The sequence below is a fragment of the Anomaloglossus baeobatrachus genome, chromosome 1 (genome assembly GCF_048569485.1).
Source record: "Anomaloglossus baeobatrachus isolate aAnoBae1 chromosome 1, aAnoBae1.hap1, whole genome shotgun sequence".
Lineage (NCBI taxonomy): Eukaryota > Metazoa > Chordata > Amphibia > Anura > Aromobatidae > Anomaloglossus > Anomaloglossus baeobatrachus.
In genome coordinates this window covers 292041661-292064442 of record NC_134353.1, presented here as the reverse complement: position 1 = coordinate 292064442, position 22782 = coordinate 292041661, and the positions used below count along the sequence as shown (strand labels likewise).

The 22782-nt window shown below is 45.6% G+C and overlaps 1 protein-coding gene across 1 annotated transcript in view; it reads left to right on the top strand.

Moving 5' to 3' along the window:
* The first annotated feature begins 711 nt into the window (after positions 1 to 711).
* The window catches only part of LOC142291973 (alcohol dehydrogenase 1-like), a 55940-nt gene continuing 33869 nt past the window's right edge, over positions 712 to 22782 (top strand). Inside the window, exons 1-4 of the mRNA XM_075336968.1 lie at positions 712 to 800; positions 10184 to 10285; positions 15547 to 15688; positions 16911 to 16995. Coding sequence (XP_075193083.1) covers positions 783 to 800; positions 10184 to 10285; positions 15547 to 15688; positions 16911 to 16995 — 347 coding nt within the window. The 5' untranslated portion in view covers positions 712 to 782. The remainder of the gene's footprint in view (positions 801 to 10183; positions 10286 to 15546; positions 15689 to 16910; positions 16996 to 22782) is intronic.

Sequence of the window (22782 nt, the reverse complement as noted above, 5' to 3'; positions counted from 1 at the left end):
TAGCTCCTAGTTGTCAGCTGTACCTTGGCTGGTTGTACCCCATGTGTTTTTGTTTTTGTTTTTTCAAAATCTAAAAATTTAAAAATAAGTGTTGGATCCCCCTCTATTTTAATAACTAGCCAAGGTATAGCAGACAGCTGAGAATTGCACCCGTCTTTTTTTAGAAATAAAAATGCTGTAAAACAGCTGGCCAAGCTAGCTATCTCTATATCTATTGAGTTATTCTATCTGTTCTTTCTTTCTATTTTATATGTTCTTTCTTTCGATCTATCCATCCATCTATTTTATCTGTTCTATCTATTATCTATCTTTCTATATCTATCTATAATTTTTCAGGCTTTTGCCCATCTTTCACATATTAAAAAACCATTCATTTCAGTATCATGCATTTTTTACCAGTACCAGTCATACGGATATCACACGTATGCAAACAAGGATGTCACATGGATATCACACGTATGACCATACTGTACATGTGGCTTCCACCTGTTTAAACACGGACATCTGAAAGGGGCCTTAGTCAGTCTTCTGAGTAATATGCGCATTGATGCAGGAGACTTTTATTCCACTTTGAAAATGTGAAATATGAGAAGGTTGTAAGAATGTGACCAAAGGTTTCTTCTTCCATACAAGTCCAGATATATCTGTGTAGAATTATTAACTTTAGGAGCACACATATGATCTCATGCAACGCAGAATAGTTTGGCACAAAGTTTGTTAGTGAATGTTCAGACCAATAAACTTTGTTGTTTTCTTTACCTTACTGACAGGCCAGAAAAGAGATGGAGACAACAGGCAAGGTGAGTCCATAGCTTCTTCATTCACCTATGTATGCTATTGCTTCATATTACATTCCTGCATTATTCAGTAACACAAAGATCTTAGTCTGCATTTATTTTTACATTTACTTGCTAAGGTATTTTTTTTACGCTGGAGTTATAATACAGTGCACTAGCCGTTCATTCTAACAGATCAGTCACGGTTTGTGCACTTAATGTCTTTTACATGTGAACCAAAGAGTATTCCTACTTGCTTCAAGTTACAAGTGAAAAGGTTTTGGTACCGTGTTAGCCAGTTGAAAAATTATTGAATGTTCTCAGTGAGAGGAGCAAAATTATAATCTTGTGATACCTTTTAATGGCTAACTAAAATAAAATAAAGTGATGTTATAAAGCAAGCTTTCGAGACATCTCAGGTCCCTTCATCAGGCATGGTATGACAAATATTTGTGTTTCTTCAGATATTTTGTCATACCATGCCTGATGAAGGGACCTGAGATGTCTCGAAAGCTTGCTTTATAACATCACTTTATTTTATTTTAGTTAGCCATTAAAAGGTATCACAAGATTATAATTTTGTTCCTCTCACTGAGAACATTCAATACTTGCTTCAAATTATGTTGGCATTTTCTGTGCTCAAGCATCTTTGAGTGTCTCATTTCCTGAGCTCTTGCTCAGTAAAAAAAAAGTATACAGACACTACAGCTTCTATACATACAGATTCTTTTTGTGAGGTGAAACATTTCCAAACCTGTGTAAAAAACCTGTTTAAAAAAAAAATGTTTTATCTCAAAAAGAGGATAACTTGCAAACTCATCCTGTAATGTCTGTATACTTTTTTTTTTACTTCCTCCCCAGCCCAGGAGATGTGGTGTGATCAGACCATGTCCCTGTATAGTCAGACACGGCCATTACACAGTACATAGCAGGAGATGTGGCATAATCAGACCATGTCCCTGTATAGTCAGACAGTACATACAGTTATACAGTACATAGCAGGAGATGTGGTGTGATCAGACCATGTCCCTGTATAGTCAGACACGGCCATTACACAGTACATAGCAGGAGATGTGGCATAATCAGACCATGTCCCTGTATAGTCAGACAGTACATACACTTATACAGTACATAGCAGGAGATGTGGTATGATCAGACCATGTCCCTGCAAATTAGCCATATGTGGAGCCAAGGCACAAGCAGAGCAGCTATTGGAGCTGCAGGACCTGTGATGATGTCACGTACACAACGTCGGTCTGGCGTGCCAGGGTAGCGGGGAAACCCCCTGTAGGCCCTGATCTTGTCTTCAGTCTAAAGCTGGAGTCACACACAGCGACAACAACGACGATGTCGCTGTTACGTCACCATTTTCTGTGACGCAACAGCGACCTTGTAAGTCGTTACATGATCGCTACTTAGCTGTCAAACATGTACTTTAAAGTAGCGACGCAGCAGCGATCATAACGACACGCGTCGCTATCTTGCCCATGTCACTACCTTCAGGCCCATGTCGCTGCCTTCAGCATCGTCGCGATCGTCGTTGCTGTGGTGTCAAACACAAGGATTCATGAGGCGCAGCGGGATAGCAGCGATTAAAAAATGACCTGGGCTATTCGAGAGCGAGCAGCGATCTCGCAGCAGGGGTCTGATCGTTGTTATGTGTCACACATAGCGACGTCGCTGTTGAGGTCGCTGCTACGTCACAGAAAATGGCGACTTAGCAGCAATGTCGTTGTCGCTGTGTGTGACACCACCATTAGCTGTCCCCGGCAGCCTGCAGGGGCCCCTGCTGGGTGTATTAATATGACCTGCGGCTAGGGCTCCTTAGACCGTCTGGCCGCCGCAGCAGGTGATAATACTGCACTGCAAGCAACCGTCAGATGACAGCGCCAGTAGCTACACAGGGGGCAGAGCGGGCGGTCCTGACCTGGTGGAGAGCACACGGAAATTATGAGCAGCAGCGCGGCAGGGGCAAAACAGAAAGGACCTGCGGTAATGTCATGCCCATGTGACCGTGTGGGAGGAGCCGGGCAGGAGCTGCTGACCGAGGAAATGTGAGCACGGTAATTAGGGATGATGGGGTGGGTGGGTTGGGGGGGTGCAGGGTGAGTGGCATATGGGGGGTCCAGACTGTAAAAGAGGAGTGTTAAGGGATACTATCTGTGTTGGACATGGAGCTTCAGTGTGTTTTTGAGAGAGGAGTAATTTGTGGTACAGCCAGTCTGTGAGAAATGCAGGGCATGGGAGTGCTAGGTGTGTATGAGATATGCAGGGCATGGGAGTGCAAGGTGTGTATGAGATATGCAGGGCATGAGGGTGCTGGGTGTGTGTGTGTGTGTGTGTGTGTGTGTGTGTGTGTGTGTGTGTGTGTGTGAGATATGCAGGGCATGAGGGTGCTGGGTGTTGTGAATGTCAGTTATGCTTTGGCTGCTGGGAGGCTCCCTCTTGCGGCCAGGAATGGTTTGGACATAGACCAGGTGTGTTGAGCAATGGGCGTTTCCATTGCTAACTCTCTGCTTATTTAAATCCTGGTCTGATAGCAGGATTTGCCGGATGTCGGTTGTTCTTTGTTCACCAGCCTGCTTCATTCTGCTCCACACCACATCTACCCCAGATAAGTGCTTTGCTCTGTATTTGTTGTTTGGTTCTTTTACTCTTATCTGAGTTTGTCATTTGCTGTGGTTGTTTTCAGTTTATTTGCATGCAAGGATTTTCCCTCTTAGTTGCTTAGCTGGGAAACTCCCTGCAGTTATGTTTGGAGTATAGCTCCTTTAAGTCCATGTGTTTGTGGCTTTTTGAATTTGTAATGATTCTTGTTTTCTCATCATTGGTATGACAAGAGCGCCTGGTATAGGACGGAGTACAGATCGTGCGATCTAAGGGCCTTTTTGTACTATCATGAAGTTGAAATTTTGCAGGGTTTTTCTCTGGCCACCATCAGCCCCTTTCCTGTCCTTTCCTATTTTAGTCTGTGGGGGCCTCACCTTTTGCTAATCCTATCATCTATCTGTGTATTGTGTTTTCCTATATCACTGCAGTCTTTGAATGTGGGGGGCTTTCTATTCTTAATCTATTTTCTGAGGCAGAGAGTTATTCATCTTTCCTTCCTTTAGGATAGCTAGTTCTCCGGCTGGGTTCGCGGTGCACAGGATGTTAGTTCACCCCTCGGCTACTTTTTGTGTTGATGGTTAGTAAGGGGATGGCGGCCAGATTAGTTGCCAATGCTCTTGTCACCTTTAACCAATGATTTGTGGTGGTCTTCCATGGTTCCGGATCATAACAGTATATCCGGCCAACAAATTTAAAGGGTACTCTTAAGAAGGAAAAAAAAAAAAAAGGTCTGCTGATTTTTTTTTTTTTTGGTGTTTTTCCTCTTCTTCTTTGGGTTCCAAGGAAGATTTCTTTTTTCTAGCATGGATGAATTGGGTAAGCGTGTTGCTCATCTTGATGCTAAGGTTCGTCATCTCGAGTCTTATCTTGCACGAACTCCCTTTGCAGAGCCTAAGATTCCCGTTCCTGAATTTTTTTTGGGAGATAGGTCGAGATTTTTGAGCTTCAAAAATAATTGTACATTATTTTTTGACCTGCGCCCTAAGTCCTCAGGGAATCCCGTACAGCAGGTTAAGATTGTCATCTCCCTTCTGCGTGGTGACCCTCAGGACTGGGTCTTCTCTTTAGCTTCTGATGATCCGATTCTCAGTGATGTGGACTCCTTTTTTCAGGCCTTGGGTTTTTTATATGACGAACCCAATATTGTGGACCAAGCAGAAAAGGTCTTGTTGTCCTTAACTCAGGGTTTGGATTCTGCAGAAACGTGTTGTCAGAAATTTCGAAAGTGGGCGGTCCTTACCAAATGGAATGATGATGCGCTTGCGGCTCTTTTTCGGAAGGGTATTGCTGATACTGTGAAGGATGTAATGGTAGGATTTCCCGTCCCTTCTGGTCTTCATGCTTCTATGACCTTGGCCATTCAGATTGATAGGCGGTTACGTGAACGCAGGAAGATACCTGCTAGTTTTGTGCCTGTGGAACAGCCTTTGGAGCCTATGGAGTGTGATAGGGTCCTTTCTAATGCTAGTCGGAAGGGGTTCAGACGGAAGAATAGACTGTGCTGCAATTGTAGAGACGCTTCTCATAACATCTCTGTCTGCCCTAAATGTGAAAGGAGATTGGCTACTTCTGTTACTGTGGGTTCTTTGCAACCAAAGTTTCTTTTGTCTGTCACATTGATTTGCTCATTGTCTTCCTTTTCTGCATTTGCCTTTGTGGACTCAGGGGCAGCGCTCAATTTGATAGATTTTGGGTTTGCTAGGGATTGTGGTTTTCCCATGGTTCCTTTGCAAACTTCTATTCCTTTAAGGGGCATTGATGCTACTCCTTTGGCAGAAAAACCCCAATTTTGGACCCAGGTGCCTATGAGAGTTGCACCAGCGCATCAGGAACATTGTACATTTTTAGTATTGCATAATCTACAGGATACCTTGGTACTGGGATTTCCGTGGTTGCAGACCCATAATCCAGTTCTTGACTGGAGATCCTTGTCGGTAGCTAGTTGGGGTTGTCAAGGTTTGCATCAGGACCTTTCCATGTCGTTCACATCTGCTCAGGCAGTTGATGTTCCAGCCTTCTTGTCTGATTTCTGTGATGTATTTAATGACCAGGAATCTGATTCTCTGCCCCCACACCGGGACTGTGACTGTGCCATTGAGCTGGTGGCGGGTTGTAAATTTTCCAAGGGGCGGATTTTCAACTTGTCTGTGCCTGAACATGATGCCATGCGGTCATACATCAGGGAATCATTGGAGAAGGGGCACATTCGGCTCTCATCTTCTCCTTTGGGTGCTGGCTTCTTCTTTGTTGCTAAGAAAGATGGGTCGTTGAGGCCTTATATTGATTACCGTCTTCTTAATAAAATTACGGTCAAATATCAGTACCCTTTGCCTCTGATGTCTGATCTTTTCTCTAGAGTGAAGAGCGCCAAATGATTTACGAAACTGGATCTCAAGGGTGCGTATAATCTCATCCGTATTAAGGAGAGTGATGAATAGAAGATGGCTTTTAATAATTCTGAGGGGCATTTTGAGTACCTAGTGATGCCTTTTGGGCTCACTAATGCACCCTCTGTCTTCCAGGCCTTCATGAATGATATTTTTCAGGACCTTATTGGTAAATTTTTGATTGTGTATTTGGATGACATCTTGATTTTTTCTGATGATTGGGACTCTCATATTGGGCAGGTACGGGCTGTTTTTCAGATACTTAAGGATCATGCACTGTACGTTAAGGGGTCAAAGTGCCTCTTTGGGGTGCAAAGGATTTCCTTTTTGGGCTTCATCTTGTCTCCCTCCGCTATCAAAATGGACCCGGTTAAGGTTCAGGCTATTTACGACTGGGTGCAACCGACTTCTCTAAAATCCCTGGAGCAGTTTTTGGGGTTTGCTAATTTTTACCGTAAATTTATAGCCAATTTTTCTGCCATTGTCAAACCTCTGACAGATTTGACAAAGAAGGGAGCTGATGCTGAGCATTGGACCCCAGAGGTGATTGTGGCCTTCCAGGAGCTTAAAAGGCTATTCACTTCTGCCCCAGTCCTGCAGCAACCTGATGTGTCTCGCCCATTTCAAGTTGAGATCGATGCCTCAGAGATCGGAGCAGGAGCTGTTCTGTCTCAACGAGACGCTACTTCGGGTAAACTTAAGCCCTGTGCCTTTTTCTCTCCGAAGTTTGCTCCTTCTGAACGGAATTATGATGTGGGGAACCGGGAATTATTGGCTATGAAGTGAGTATTTGAAGAGTGGAGGCATTGGTTGCAGGGGGCTAGACATCAAGTTGTTGTGCTTATGGACCACAAGAATCTTACCTATCTGGAATCGGCCAAGAGGTTGAATCCTCGGCAGGCCAGGTGGGCTTTGTTTTTTATCCGGATTAATTTTGTGGTCTCTTTTTTGCCGGGCACCAAGAACGTTAAGATCGATGCCCTTTCCAGGAGTTTCTGCGCTGACTCTTTGGAGGTTGTCAAGCCGTCTACTATCCTGAATGATGGTGTTGTTTTCTCGGCCATTTCGCCTGATCTGCGGTTGGCACTGGCGGAATTTCAGGGGGATAAACCTGAGAGATATCCTACTGGGAAACTGTTCCGGACCAATGGAGAGACCGAGTTGTCTCTGAGGTTCATTGCTCTGTTTTGGCAGGTCATCCTGGCATTTTTGGTACTCGGGATCTTGTGAGACGCTCTTTTTGGGCTAACCAGACCCTGGAGACCTATTTACGGTGTTTTGTTTCTGCGGATCAGGATGACTGGGTTTTGTTTTTGCCTTTGGCTGAATTAGCCCTTAACAATAGAGCTAGCTCTTCCACATTGGTGTCCCCCTTTTTCTGCAATTTTGGGTATCACCCCAGGTTACTCTCGGGGCAACTTGAGGCGTCTGACTGCCAGGGGTGGATTCGGTGGTACACAGAGTGCAGCAGATTTGGGGGCAGGTAGTGGATAAATTGTTTCAGTCCCAAGAAACTGCCCAAAAGTTTGCCAACCGGCGTCGGACTGTTGTTCCCCGGTTTAAAGTGGGGGACATGGTGTGGTTGTCCTCTAAAAATATTCCTATGAGAGTTCCATCTCCTAAATTTAAGCCCAGATTTATTGGACCTTATAAGATTTCGGAGATTATCAACCCTGTATCTTTCCTTTTGACTCTGCCTGTGTAATTTAAGATTCACAATGTCTTCCATAAGTCCTTGTTGAAGAAACATGTGGAGCCAACAATTCCAGCAGCAGCGCCTCCTGACCCTGTTTTGGTACAAGGGGATCTGGAGTATGAGGTTGAAAAAATTCTGGATTCCCGTCGCAGTAGGCGACAGCTTCAGTACCTTGTGAAATGGAAGGGTTATGGGCAGGAGGGTAACTCTTGGGTTGTGGCTTCTGACATTCATGCGGACAGGTTGGTTCACGCCTTCCATCATGCACATCCTGAGCGACCCGGTGGTGTCGGTGAGGGTTTGGTGACCCCTCCTCAAGGGGGGGTACTGTTGTGAATGTCAGTTATACGTTGGCTGCTGTGAGGCTCCCTTTTGTGGCCAGGAATGGTTTGGACAGAGACCAGGTGTGTTGAGCAATGGGCATTTCCATTGCTAACTCTCTGCTTATTTAAACCCTGGTCTGCTAGCACACTATGCCGGATGTCAGTTGTTCTTTGTTCACCAGCCTGGTTCATCCTGCTCCTGACCACATCTACCCCAGATAAGTGCTTGGCTCTTTATTTTTGTTTGGTTCTTTTTGTTCTTATCTGAGTTTGTCATTTGCTCTGGTTGTTTTCAGTTTATTTGCATGCAGGGATCTTTCCTCTCAGTTGCTTAACTAGAAAGCTCCCTGCAGCTATGTTTGGAGTATTGCTCCTATAAGTCCATGTGTTTGTTGCTTCTTGAATTTGTAACGGTTCCTGCTTTCTGTTCATTGGTATGACAAGAGCGCCTGGTATAGGACAGAGTTCAGATCTAGCGATCTGAGGGCTTTTTTGTACTATCAGGTTGTTGGATTTTTGCAGGGTTTTTCTCTGGCCACCATCAGTCCCTTTCCTGTCCTGTACTATTTAGTCAGTAGGGCCTCACCTTTTGCTAATCCTATCATCTATCTGTGTATTGTGTTTTCCTATATCACCGCAGTCTTTGAATGTGGGGGTTTTCTATTCTTTATCTACTTTCTGAGGCAGAGAGTTATTCATTTTTTCTTCCTTTAGGATAGCTAGTTCTCCGGCTGGGTTCGCAGTGCACAGGATGTTAGTTCACCCCTCGGCTACTTCTAGTTGTGATGGTTAGTAAGGGGATGGCGGCCAGATTAGTTGCCAATGCTCTTGTCACCTTTTACCAATGATGTATGGTTGTCTTCCACGGTTCCGGATCATAACAGCTGGGTGTGTGTGAGATGTTCAGGGCATGAGGGTGCTGGGTGTGTGTGAGATATGCAGGGCATGAGAGTGCTGGGTGTGTGTGAGATGTGCAAGGCATGAGGATGCTGGTTGTGTGTGAGATGTGCAGGGCATGAGGGTGCTGGGTGTGTGTGAGATGTGCAGGGCATGAGGATGCTGGGTGTGTGTGAGATGTGCAGGGCATGAGGGTGCAGGGTGTGTGTGATTTGGGGGTGCAGGGTGTGTGCACCAGTCCCTGCTGTGTGACGTGGGTAAAGTCCACACAGTAACCATATATCAGTAGGGATTAGGGAAAGAGGGATAGCAGCAGTCAGAGCATGGGATGGGATTGGGAAAGCTGGGTGCTGAGCTGAGAGAAAGAGGCTCTTTTCCTCATCACCCAGAACATAGAAAAGCTGGGAGCTGAGGAAAAGAACCGAGTGTCCATAGTAATTATCCTTTACCCCATGTGGCTTATCCTGTACCGAGTATCAAGTGTCAGTATCCTGTAACCCCAGTGTCAGTGTCATTATCCTGTACCCCTTTGCGCTAGTAGCTGCTCCCTACCCATACCTGTGCTCTAATATTGTGTAATATGAAAGTAATAAAAAACGTTTTATTACTTTCATATTTCCTATGTAGATTACAGAGCCGATGGCCCCATGGGCGGAGCCTTGCCCTATGGACGTCTGCATACTTTCCGTGGTATCACTCCCCTGTGGGCGTCACAGGAGCGACGTCCCCGTCGCTCATTCTATCCTGCGCACGTTTATACTTACCATTGCGGCAGGCTTCTCTTCCGGGTTGTCCTTGTCAGTTTCAGACTGCATGCGCAGTGCGCGCCTGAAGCCAGCGAGTGAATCATCCTCAATCTAAGCCGCCGGCACCTGAAAGCATCCCCCCCCCCCGCTCCTCACCTCAGAGAGCTAGCAAATATTTTTTTACAAAAAAAGCACTGGCAGGGGGGCACATATATAAGATTATCTGAGCACAGGAACATTGTTATAAAACACACCCAATTGTAAAAATTATTATTATTCCAAGAGCTATTGATTAAAATGAACTTTTGTTGCAGGATAACTTCTTTAATGAACTTGAAACATCTTCTTCTTAATGGTGTACAACGCCAAAATACTGGAGTAACATTTCGGACATGCCATGTCCCACCCTCCAGCTCCTCCCAAGCTCTGACAATTTTGGCAGAAATGCTTCAAATTGGTGTAATAATGGCAAAAGTCATTACATTTTTGTGTATCTCTCCATTGTGCAAAAATGTGACTTTTCAAAGTGTTTTACACCACTTTTCTGGAGAAAATACTTAGTATGAATTGGACGTCTTGAATCTCATTCATTGTTACAGTGTGTAAAATGTTGTTTTCTGTAGAAAACTATGCCACAGAAAGTCTGAATTTCTTAATATATAGTATAATATATTAATATAATATATATATTCTTATATCTTATATATAGAATATAATACATCTTTATATAATATAATTATCTTTATAGATAATTAAGTGCAAGGCAGCTGTGGCTTGGGAAGCAAATCAACCTTTTTGTTTGGAAGAAATTGAAGTTGCTCCACCTATAAAGCAAGAGATAAGAATCAAAGTAAGTATTTATTTCTCTTTGTAGTCATATAATAACATTATGAATCTTTATTTTGGATCAGTATTATGCATATTCCTAACAAATGCACTATAGAAATCTATGAGTCCACAATATAACTTCATATTCTGTCAATATTATACACAGAGGTTTTTATTTCCTCATGGTTCAGAAAGAATCTGTCTTTAAGATTGTGACCGTTTGTATAAGCATTTTGCTAGTTACATTGAGAACACATTATACTGTGTGGTGGGAGCTGTGAGAATGTCATGATGTGTGGTGGAAGAGAAGGAGACAGACAGAGAGAGACAGAGACAGAGAGAGAGAGGCAGACAGGGAGACAGAGAGAGAGACACAGAGAGAGAGAGTGAGGGAGACACAAAGAGAGAGAGGGAGACACAGAGAGAGAGAGGGAGACAGACAGAGAGAGAGGGAGACAGAGAGAGAGGCAGACAGACAGACAGATAGGGAGACAGAGAGAGAGGGAGACAGACAGAGAAAGGGAGACAGAGAGAGAGGGAGACAGAGACAGACAGAGAGAGAGAGGCAGACAGACAGACAGAGGGAGACAGACAGAGAGAGGGAGACAGAGAGAGAGACAGACAGAGAGAGAGAAGGAGACACAGAGAGAGAGGGTGACAGAGAGAGAGAGAGAGGGAGACACAGAGAGAGAGAGGGAGACACACAGAGAGAGGGAGACACACAGAGAGAGAGGGAGACACACAGAGAGAGAGGGAGACACAGAGAGAGAGAGAGAGGTAGACACAGAGAGAGAGAGAAGAGAGGTAGACAGAGAGAGGGAGACAGAGAAAGAGAGCGAGGGAGACAGAGAGAAAGAGAGGGAGACAGAGAGAGAGAGACAGACAGAGAGAGGGAGACAGAGAGGGAGACAGACAGAGAGAGGGAGACACACAGAGAGAGGGAGACACACAGAGAGTGGGAGACACACAGAGAGAGAGGGAGACACACAGAGAGAGAGGGAGACACAGAGAGAGAGAGAGAGAGGGAGACACAGAGAGAAGGAGACAGACAGAGAGAGAGGGAGACAGACAGAGAGAGGGGCAGACAGACAGACAAAGTGAGAGGGAGACAGAGAGAGGGAGACAGACATACAGAGAGAGAGGGAGACAGAGAGAGAGTAGACAGACAGAGAGAGAGGGAGGAAGACAGACAGAGAGGGAGAGAGAGGGAGATAGACAGACAGAGAGAGGGAGACAGAGAGAGAGGGAAAAAGACAGATAGAGAGAGGGGGAGACAGACAGAGAGAGAGGGAGGAAGACAGACAGAGAGGGAGACAGACATACAGAGAGAGAGGGAGACAGAGAGAGAGAGAGGGAGACATACAGACAGAGAGAGAAAGAGGGAGACAGACAGACAAAGACAGAGAAAGACAGACAGAAAAAGAGAGGGAGACAGAGAGAGAGGGAGACAGAGAGAGAGAGGGAAACAGACAGAGAGAGAGGGAGACAGACAGAGAGAGACAGACAGAAAGAGAGGGAGACAGACAAAGAGAGAGAGGGAGACAGAGAGAAGGAGACAGAGAGAGAGGGAGACAGAGAGAGGGAGACAGACAGAGAGAGAAAGGGAGACAGACAGAGAGAGAGAGGAAGACAGACAGAGAGGGAGACAGACAAAGAGAGAGAGGGAGACAGAGAGAAGGAGACAGACAGAGAGAGAGGGAGACAGAGAGAGAGAGACAGAGAGAGAGGGAGACGGACAGAGAGAGAGAGAGGGAGACAGACAGACAGAGACAGACAGAAAAAGAGAGGGAGACAGAGAGAGAGGGAGAGGGAGACAGACAGAGAGAGAGGGAGATGGAGACAGACAGACAGAAAGAGAGGGAGACAGACAGACAGAAAGAGAGGGAGACAGACAGAGAGAGAGGGAGACAGACAGAGAGAGAGGGAGACAGACAGAGAGAGAGGGAGACAGACAGACAGAGAGAGGGAGACAGACAGAGAAAGAGAGGGAGACAGAGAGAGGGAGACAGACATACAGAGAGACAGGCAGACAGAGAGAGAGAGGGAGACAAGACAGAGAGAGAGAGGGAGACAGACAGACAGAGAGAAAGAGGGAGACAGACAGAGAGAGAGGGAGACAGAGAAAGAGGGAGACAGAGAGAGACAGACAGAAAGAGAGAGGGAGACAGACAGACAGAGAGAGAGAGACATACAGACAGAGAGAGAGAGGGAGACAGACAGAGAGAGAGGGAGACATACAGACAGAGAAAGACAGACAGAAAAAGAGAGGGAGACAGAGAGAGAGGGAGATGGAGAGAGACAGACAGAAAGAGAGGGAGACAGACAGAGAGAGAGGGAGACAGAGAGAGAGAGACAGAGAGAGAGGGAGACGGACAAAGAGAGAGAGAGGGAGACAGACAGACAGAGACAGACAGAAAAAGAGAGGGAGACAGAGAGAGAGGGAGATGGAGACAGACAGACAGAAAGAGAGGGAGACAGACAGACAGAGAGAGAGGGAGACAGACAGAGAGAGAGGGAGACAGACAGACAGAGAGAGGGAGACAGACAGAGAAAGAGAGGGAGACAGACAGAGAAAGAGAGAGAGACAGACAGAGGGAGAGTGAGGAAGACAGACAGAGAGAGAGAGGGAGACAGACAGAGAGAGACAGACAGAAAAAGAGAGGGAGACAGAGAGAGGGAGATGGAGACAGACAGAAAGAGAGGGAGACAGACAGACAGAGACAGACAGAAAAAGAGAGGGAGACAGAGAGAGAGGGAGAGGGAGACAGACAGAGAGAGAGGGAGATGGAGACAGACAGACAGAAAGAGAGGGAGACAGACAGAGAAAGAGAGGGAGACAGACAGAGCAAGAGAGGGAGACAGACAGAGAGAGAGAGGAAGACAGACAGAGAGGGAGACAGACAGAGAGAGGGAGAGGGAGACAGAGAGAGAGAGAGACAGACAGAGAGAGAGGGAGACAGACAGAAAGAGAGAGGGAGACTAGACAAACAGAGAGAGAGAGGGAGACAGACAAACAGAGAGAGAGAGGGAGACAGACAAACAGAGAGAGAGGGAGACAGACAAACAGAGAGAGAGGGAGACAGACAGACAGAGAGAGGGAGACAGACATACAGAGAGAGAGGGAGACAGACAGAGAGAGAGGCAGACAGAGAGAGAGGGAGACAGACAGACAGACAGAGGGAGACAGACAGAGAAAGAGAGAGTGACAGAGAGAGGGAGACAGACATACAGAGAGAGAGGGAGACAGAGAGAGAGAGGGAGACATACAGACAGAGAGAGAGGGAGACAGACAGAGAGAGAGAGAGGGAAACAGAGAGAGACAGACAGAAAGAGAGGGAGACAGACAGAGAGAGAGAAGGAAAGAGACAGACAGAGAGAGAGAGGGAGACAGACAGAGAGAGAGAGAGGGAGACAGAGGGAGATGGACAGAGAGAGAGGGAGACAGACAGAGAGAGAGAGAGACAGAGAGAGAGAGAGGGGGACAGACAGACAGAGAGAGAGAGAGGGACAAACAGAGAGAGAGGGAGACAGACAGAGAGGGAGACAGACAGAGAGGGAGACAGACAGAGAGAGGGAGACAGACAGACAGAGGGAGACAGACAGAGAGAGAGGGAGACAGACAGAGAGAGAGGGAGACAGAGAGAGAGGGAGACAGACAGAGAGAGAGAGAGACAGAGAGAGGGAGACAGACTGAGAGAGAGGGAGACAGACTGAGAGAGAGGGAGACAGACTGAGAGAGAGGGAGACAGACAGAGAGAGAGGGAGACAGACAGAGAGAGAGGGAGACAGACAGAGAGAGAGGGAGACAGAGAGAGAGAGGGAGACAGACAGAGAGAGAGGGAGACAGACAGAGAGAGAGAGAGACAGACAGAGAGAGAGGGAGACAGAGAGAGAGAGTGAGACAGACAGACAGAAAGAGAGGGAGACAGACAGACAGACAGAAAGAGAGGGAGACAGACAGACAGACAGAAAGAGAGGGAGACAGACAGAGAGAGGGAGACAGACAGAGAAAGTGAGGGAGACAGAGAGAGGGAGACAGACATACAGAGAGAGAGGGAGACAGACAGACAGAGAGAGAGGGAGACATACAGACAGAGAGAGGGAGACAGACAGACAGAGAGAGAGAGGGAGACAGACAGAGAGGGAGACAGAGAGAGAGAGGGAAACAGAGAGGGAGACAGACAGAAAGAGAGGGAGACAGACAGAGAGAGAGAGGGAGACAGACAGAGAGAGAGAAGGAAACAGACAGACAGAGAGAGAGGGAGACAGACAGAGAGAGAGAGGGAGACAGACAGACAGAGAGAGAGGGAGACAGAGAGAGAGACAGAGAGAGAGGGGGACAGACAGACAGAGAGAGAGAGACAGACAGACAGAGAGAGAGGGAGACAGACAGAGAGAGAGGGAGACAGACAGAGAGGGAGACAGACAGACAGAGAGAGGGAGACAGACAGAGAGAGGGAGACAGACAGAGAGAGGGAGACAGACAGAGAGAGGGAGACAGACAGACAGAGAGGGAGACAGACAGACAGAGAGGGAGACAGACAGACAGAGAGGGAGACAGACAGAGAGAGGGAGACAGACAGAGAGAGAGGGAGACAGAGAGAGAGGGAGACAGAGAGAGAGGGAGACAGAGAGAGAGGGAGACACAGAGGGGGAATCACAGAGAGAGAGAGAGAGGGGGAGACAGAGAGAGAGGGAGACAGAGAGAGAGGGAGACAGACAGAGAGAGAGGGAGACAGATAGACAGAGAGAGAGGGAGACAGACAGAGAGAGAGGGAGACAGACAGACAGAGAGAGAGGGAGACATACAGACAGAGAGAGGGAGACAGACAGACAGAGAGAGAGAGGGAGACAGACAGAGAGAGAGAGGGAGACAGACAGAGAGAAAGAGGGAGACAGACAGACAGGGAGAGAGGGAGACAGACAGAGAGAGAGGAAGACAGACCCTCACACGCTCTCACACACCCCCACCCAGACAACACCCAGAACATGTACAGCGCCCTACACAAACACTTGGCAACTACACACAACAACATCGATATATATAACAAAAATCATACATTAACTACACAATACGTAAATTCTAGAATACCCGATGCGTTAGAATCGGGCCACCTTCTAGTAATAATAATAATAATAATAATGAGCAAACTTTAAGTTCAGCATGTTGGTTTGGGGTCTCATGTGGCTCCTTAGGATAATTACCCACCACTAATTGATGCTACCTGTCTCCTATGAAATGATAAATTAATTCTCATGTACTTAATTAGAGCATTTTGTCAGATTATAACTACAGGAATATGCGGTACAGATGAACATGCAGTCACAGGCAATCTCAAAGATATGAAGTTTCCTGTCGTTCTTGGTCATGAAGGTGTTGGCATTGTGGAAAGTATAGGTGAAGATGTTAAAGATTTTAAACCAGGTACACTATGGTTCTTGCTCTCTTTGTTCTTTGTTTCCTTATGATTTATGATTTAATGCCCCATAATATACCGTGCTCCGCAATTCCATGCTCCATAATATATCATGCCCCCCAATCCATACCCCATAATATACCGTGGTATATTATGGGGTATGGATTGGGGGGCATGATATATTATGGAGCATGGAATTGCGGAGCACGATATATTATGGGGCATGGTATTGCGGAGCATGGTATATTATGGGGCACGGTATTGCGGAGTATGGTATATTATGGGGCATAGTATATTACGGGGCACAGTATATTATGGGGCACGGTAAATTATGAAGCATGGTATTGTGGAGCATGGTATATTATGGGGCACAGAATACAGTGGGCCACATTATACAGTGGAGCACTATGCCAGCTGTCCTTGGTGAAACTTTAGGCTATGTGCGCACGTGTGCGCTCTGCACTGCACCTAAAAGGTGCGCTTCAGAGCGCAACTGAAAAGCTCCGTTCTGAAGCGCATGGTGCCGGCAGAGAACGTTCGCTCTGCATGCAGCTCCTGCCATAGACAGAGCAGGGGCTGCCGGCAAAGCGCACGGAAGAAGTGACATGTCACTTCTTAGAACGCGCGCTTCGGGCAGCAGCCGAAGTGCTGCACTCTAAGACGCCACGTGCGCACGGCCCCTGCACAATCTCCATAGATTATGCAGGGGACACAGGATGCATGCAGTTACGCTGCGCTACAAAGCGCAGCATAACTGCATGTAATTACGCAACGTGCACACATAGCCTTAGACATATTAGGACCACTTTGCAGTCCCAAACAAAATGGCTCCGCACTGTGATCTTAAATTTCATCCTCCCTTACCCTTTTGGAAATGCCCAGAAGGGTAGGGGGAGATGTGACATCAGACACATCAGAGCAGATTCTGTCCTCTTTTACTGCAGTAGTAATCCAGGCTGGAACTTCACTGAAAATTGAATTTCTCTGCAAATTATGCTCAATTTGTCACATTCAAATTTTGTCACATCTGCTCATATCAACCTTACACTGTTATGTGTATCCATAGTAGGCCAATATACTGTATCAGTTTGAACTTTCATGACAAATTCTCTTCTGTGTTGTCTGGAGAGCCATATCTTTATATAGATGGATCTATTTCTGTCTACCACAGCAGCACATAATTGAAGGACTTTACCTGCTATTCTGACAATATTATATTTTACTCTGCAGGTGATAAGGTTATTCCACTTTTTGCGGGTCAGTGTGATCAATGTCCCTCTTGCAAAGACCCAAGGAGCAATTTCTGTTTTTCAAAGTAAGTTTATGTAGGTCCTAATTCAGTACATTTGTCCATTGCTACAAAACATCATTTCTTTATGCTTTTAATTAATTTAGTAAACAAAGAGGACAAAGAAGAGAATGGCACGAGAATATTGCAAAATAGTAAGTTTTATTGAAAAATATTATTAAAAGTATTTAATATCAAGACAATCAAGATTTTTGCAATGAAAGATAAAAGATAAAGTCACAAAGATGTAGGTGGATGAATAATATGTATGGTACAGAACACAGTTGTAATTACATGAACCATACCACCACTCAAATAACCCTACCAAAGCAATGAGAAATGTGTGTATATATATATATATATATATACTAGAAGGTGGCCCGATTCTACGCATCGGGTATTCTAGAATTTACGTATTGTGTAGTTAATGTATGATTTTTGTTATATATATAGATGTTGTTGTGTGTAGTTACCAAGTGTTTGTGTAGGGCGCTGTACATGTTCTGGGTGTTGTCTGGGTGTGGGGGGTGTGAGAGCGGTGTTGTTTGTGTGTTGCGAGTGTTGCGTGGGTGTGGGGTGTGTGTGTGTGTTTTGGTGGGAGGTATGTTTTGTGCAATGTGTGTGTTGTGCGGCATGTGCGTATATTTGTGTGTGCCGCGCTGTTTGTGTGTTGGGTGTCTGTGTAGGGCGGTGTTTGTGGTTCCCAGTGTGTGTGTGGTGTGTTGTGCAGTGCGTGTGTGGTGGTGTGTGTGTGTTTTGGGGGGAGGTGTGCACCCCCTATCGTGCTCCATCCCCCATGCTGCGCACCCCCCATCGTGCTCCATCCCCCATGCTGCACACCCCCATCGTGCTCCATCCCCCATGCTGCGCACCCCCCATCGTGCTCCATCCCCCATGCTGCGCACTCCCCATCGTGCTCCATCCCCCATGCTGCGCATCCCCATCGTGCTCCATCCCCCATGCTGCCCACCCCAATCGTGCTCCATCCCCATGCTGTGCACTCCCCATCGTGCTCCATCCCCCATGCTGCGCACTCCCCATCGTGCTCCATCCCCCATGCTGCTCACCCCCCATCGTGCTCCATCCCCTATGCTGCTCACCCCCCATCGTGCTCCATCCCCCATGCTGCGCACCCCCCACCGTGCTCCATACCCCATGCTGCCCACCCCCCATCGTGCTCCATCCCCCATGCTGCCCACCCCCCATCGTGCTCCATCCCCCATGCTGCGCACCCCCCATCGTGCTCCATCCCCCATGCTGCACACTCCCCATCCTGCTCCATCCCCCATGTTGCGCACTCCCCATCGTGCTCCATCCCCCATGCTATAATAGTTCTCCTATTATACTCAGAGAGGAGTATAATAGGAGGACTATAATAGGAGGAGTAGTCCTGGGGGGAGAGGAGTATAATGCCGGCTCCCTGCACATGTATAAAGGGAGCCGGTGTACGCTGGTAACTATGATACACATCGGGTAACTAAGGGACCTTAGTTACCCGATGTGTATAATGGTTACCAGCGTTCACCGGCTCCGTCACGATCTCAGTATCGCAAGGGTATGTGTGGCGCTGCTGGGATCGTGACGGAGCCGGTGTACACTGGTAAGTATGATACACATCGGGTAACTAAGGGACCTTAGTTACCCGATGTGTATAATGGTTACCAGCGTTCACCGGCTCCGTCATGATCCCAGCATCGCAAGGGTATGTGTGGCGCTGCTGGGATCGTGACGGAGTCGGTGTATGCTGGTAACTATGATACACATCGGGTAACTAAGGGACCTTAGTTACCCGATGTGTATAATGGTTACCAGCGTTCACCGGCTCCGTCACGATCCCAGCAGCGCAAGGTTATGTCTGGCGATGCGTGCGGAAGGCCGGGACGAGCGGCCAATCCGTGCGGGGGGCGGGGCCAGGCCGAGGCGAGCAACCAATCCGTGGGGGGGGGGGGGGGGCAGGCCGAGCTAGCGGCCAATCAAACGGTTGTCACCGTAAGGACACAATTTTGGAGCAAGACAGACAGACAGACAGACAGACAGAATAAGGCAATTATATATATATATATATATATATATATAAATATATATATATATATATATATATACACCAGGTAAGTGGCTCCAATGAGAGATGGGAAACCACTGAATACTAGTTGTAGTAGACCCACTGGCATAGAATAGTCAATATAACAAGTCCCATATCATAAAATGCACTCAAAACATCAAAACAAATGGTCTACAAAAACTAAAAAGTACAGTGAATATAGTAATGACAGAAAGAGCCAATCTGGATAATTTATAGATGTACCAATAAATGAGGGCAAAAAAGAAGAAGTTACAAGGAAACCCCTAAAAAACCCCTATAGTCGTGTGGAGGCAACATTAATTCAGGGGGAGGGTCTGTGAGAGGTGGGAGAGGGGGAAAGTAGAAATAGATGCACCGCTGATAATCCACAAAAGGGGAAGGAAAATAAAGTAATGTAAAGAGCCCAGATAAAACAGGGAATGCCAAAGGGAAGACAAAAATAATAATGATAGTGAGGATTACCACCGGTGTGTCTATATTCCAAATGTGGCCAGAGAATAAGGACTAGTTGTAGGTTACAGAGGCAAGGCCACAGAGGGTAAAATGTTGAATGTCCGTTTCGCTTGGGCGCTTTTTCGAGGGAAAAAGCGCCCAAGCGAAACGGACGTTGGGACCTCCTACCTGCCACCCCGCTCTGCCACCCCACCAGGTAATTTTGGCTCCTTGATTGCCCGTGCCAGCGGTGCACACTGCATTCAATTTTACTGATCCCTGCTGACACGGTCTTTCCTTCCTTCCTATACTTTCCATTGCTAACCTTGTGACATCCTCCTTCAGTTACCACCTACAACCTCCCTCCCTTATATCTGACTTTGCAATATTTAACTCTTACATGACCTAAGGGGAGTATTGACAATGGAGGTGTTTCAATATCTCATTTATCTTTACCTTACCTCTGTGACCCACGACTAGTTTTTAGTCACATATATATATTTCTCATTACTTTGGTAGGGTTATTTGAGTGGTGGTATGGTTCATGTAATTACAACTGTGTTCTGTACCATACTTATAATTCATCCACCTACATCTCTGTGACTTTATCTTTTATCTTTCATTGCAAAAATCTTGATTGTCTTGTTATTAAATACTTTTAATAATATTTTTCAATAAAACTTACCTTTTTGCAATATTCTCGTGCCATTCTCTTCTTTGTCCTCTTTGTTTACAATGTTTCTCTTTGAAGTTGGCACCCCTCCTGTGGGAACCTTTGGAGTGTATCCCTCAGTGTATTACTAATTTAGCCATGTATTTATTGTTTACAATTTTTATTAATTTAGAGGGCTTGCATCAATTTTGAAAGCTATTCTCTATTAAATGGATAGGGGATAACTTCTCAAGCAACGGTGGTCCAACTTTTTGGCTGAAGAGCCCAATCAGAATGGCGTGGAGATCTATCATGCACACTTTTGCTCCATTGATCTACAATAGTAGTGCTGAAGATTGAGTGCATTGCTCAGCTATCTCTAGCGGTTATACTGAGAATGAATGGAACGGCAGTCAAGCATGTGCACCTCCACTCTTCAGAGCCCTGTTCTTGGGATCAGTGGGGTCGTCATGGACAAGGGATAACTTCCAAAACTTGGTACATATCCTTTAAAAAACAAACAAAAAAACAATGAAAAAAACAAACAAAACTTTACATATAGCTCCTTTTAGTTCAGATAAATTGTTTGTAAATCAATTAATACAGTGCCTTGAAAAAGTATTCATACCCCATGAACTTTTCCAGTTTTTTCACATTACTCCTACAAACATGGTTATATTTTATTGAGATTTTATGTGATATACCAACACATAGTAGCAAGTATGTGTGAAGTGTAAGGGAAATGATAAATGGTTTTCTAAATATTTTAAAAATATAAATCTCAAAATTGTGACTTTGTACTGTACATTAAATTGTGTTCAGCCGCTTGTAGTCTGATACCCAGAAATGAAATTCTGAGTGACCTATTGCCTCCAGAAATAACCTAAATATGTGTAATTTTATTCTCAGTACAACTACAGCTGTTCTCTGAAGGCCTCAGAGGTTTGATTGAGAATATTAGGGATCAAATAGCCTCATAAAACTAAGGAATACATGGAGTTCATGGATAAAGTTGAGGAGAAGAGTAAAGCAGGGTTAGGTTATGAAAATATAGACCAAGATCAGTCCATCATCCAAAAATCTTAGTATGCAAACCTACAAAGACATCGCTGTCCACTTAAATTGACACCCCAAGCAGGAGACAGCACTAATTAGAGAAGCAGCCAAGAAGGACATATTCATTCTGGAGAAGCTGCAAAAAGCCACAGGTAAGATGGGATAATCTATCCACAGGACAACTATAAGGGCTGCTTCTCACTTGCGAGTTTCTCGCAGTAGAGCAATGCGAGAAAAACTCGCATTGAAATCGGACACATGTTAGTCAATGATTCAGCTCTCATCTGCGATTTTTTTCTCAGTCCAAATCGGACCGAGAAAAAAATCGCAGCATGCTGCTTTTTTGCGAGTTTCTCGCACCATTTGTCCCAATGATTTCCTATGGAAGGGGATTAAAAGTAGCATCACACACGCGCACCACCGTTCACATTTGCGAGTGTGGCAGTAACTTCGCACATTAGATGAATGTGACAGCACATTCCCATAGGTTAATTAAATGACACATGTGTAATAGCTTTTATCTAATTAAGATGTTGCATGAAACTAGCATCGCAATCGCAACACACACGCGAGCAAATAGCATCGCACTTGCGTTGCACTCGCACCTAACGTGAACTAAAATCAGCCGAGTATTTTTCAGCCCAGTCGGACCGATTTTACTCGCATAGATGTGTTTCCACCCTTAGGGTATGTGCGCACGTTGCTTTTTACCTGCTTTTTACCTGCTTTTTTGCTGCTTTTTCTTCTGCGCTGTTTAATGCCAAAATGGATGTGTTCTTCTATTCAAGCAAAGTCTATGGGAATTTGGGTTTCTTGTTCACACTATGTTGTTCAAAATGCTGCCTTTTTGTGGCAGAACTTTGGTCAAAAACTCAGCTTTTCAAAGAAGCAACATGTCAATTGTTTTTGCCATATGGGTTTTGCACTGCAAAGCTGAGTTTTTGACCAAAGTTCTGCCACAAAAAGGCAGCATTTTGAACAACAATAGTGTGAACAAGAAACCCAAATTCCCATAGACTTTGCTTGAATAGAAGAACACATCCATTTTGGCATTAAACAGCGCAGAAGAAAAAGCAGCAAAAAAGCAGGTAAAAAGCAACGTGCGCACATACCCTTAGGCTATGTGCGCACTTTGCTTTTTTACCTGCTTTTTCAACTGCAGCGTTGTAATGCCAAAATGCTTGCGTTCTGCTTTTCAAGCAAAGTCTATGGGAATTTGGGATTTCTTGTGCGCACTATGCTGTTGAAAACACTGCGTTTTTGTGGCAGAAATTTGGGCAAAAACTCTGCTTTTAGGCTATGTGCGCACTTTGCGTCGAGGTACTTGCAGTTCAAAACGCAAATGGCAAAAACAATTGACATGTTGCTTCTTTAAAAAGCAGAGTTTTTGCCCAAATTTCTGCAACAAAAACGCAGAGTTTTGAACAGCATAGTGCGCACAAGATATCCAAATTGCCATAGACTATGCTTGAAAAGCAGAACGCATGCATTTTGGCATTAAAACGCTGCAGTTGAAAAAGCAGCGAAAAAGCAGGTAAAAAAGCAAAGTGCGCACATAGCCTTAAACGCTGCAGTTGAAAAAGCAGCGGAA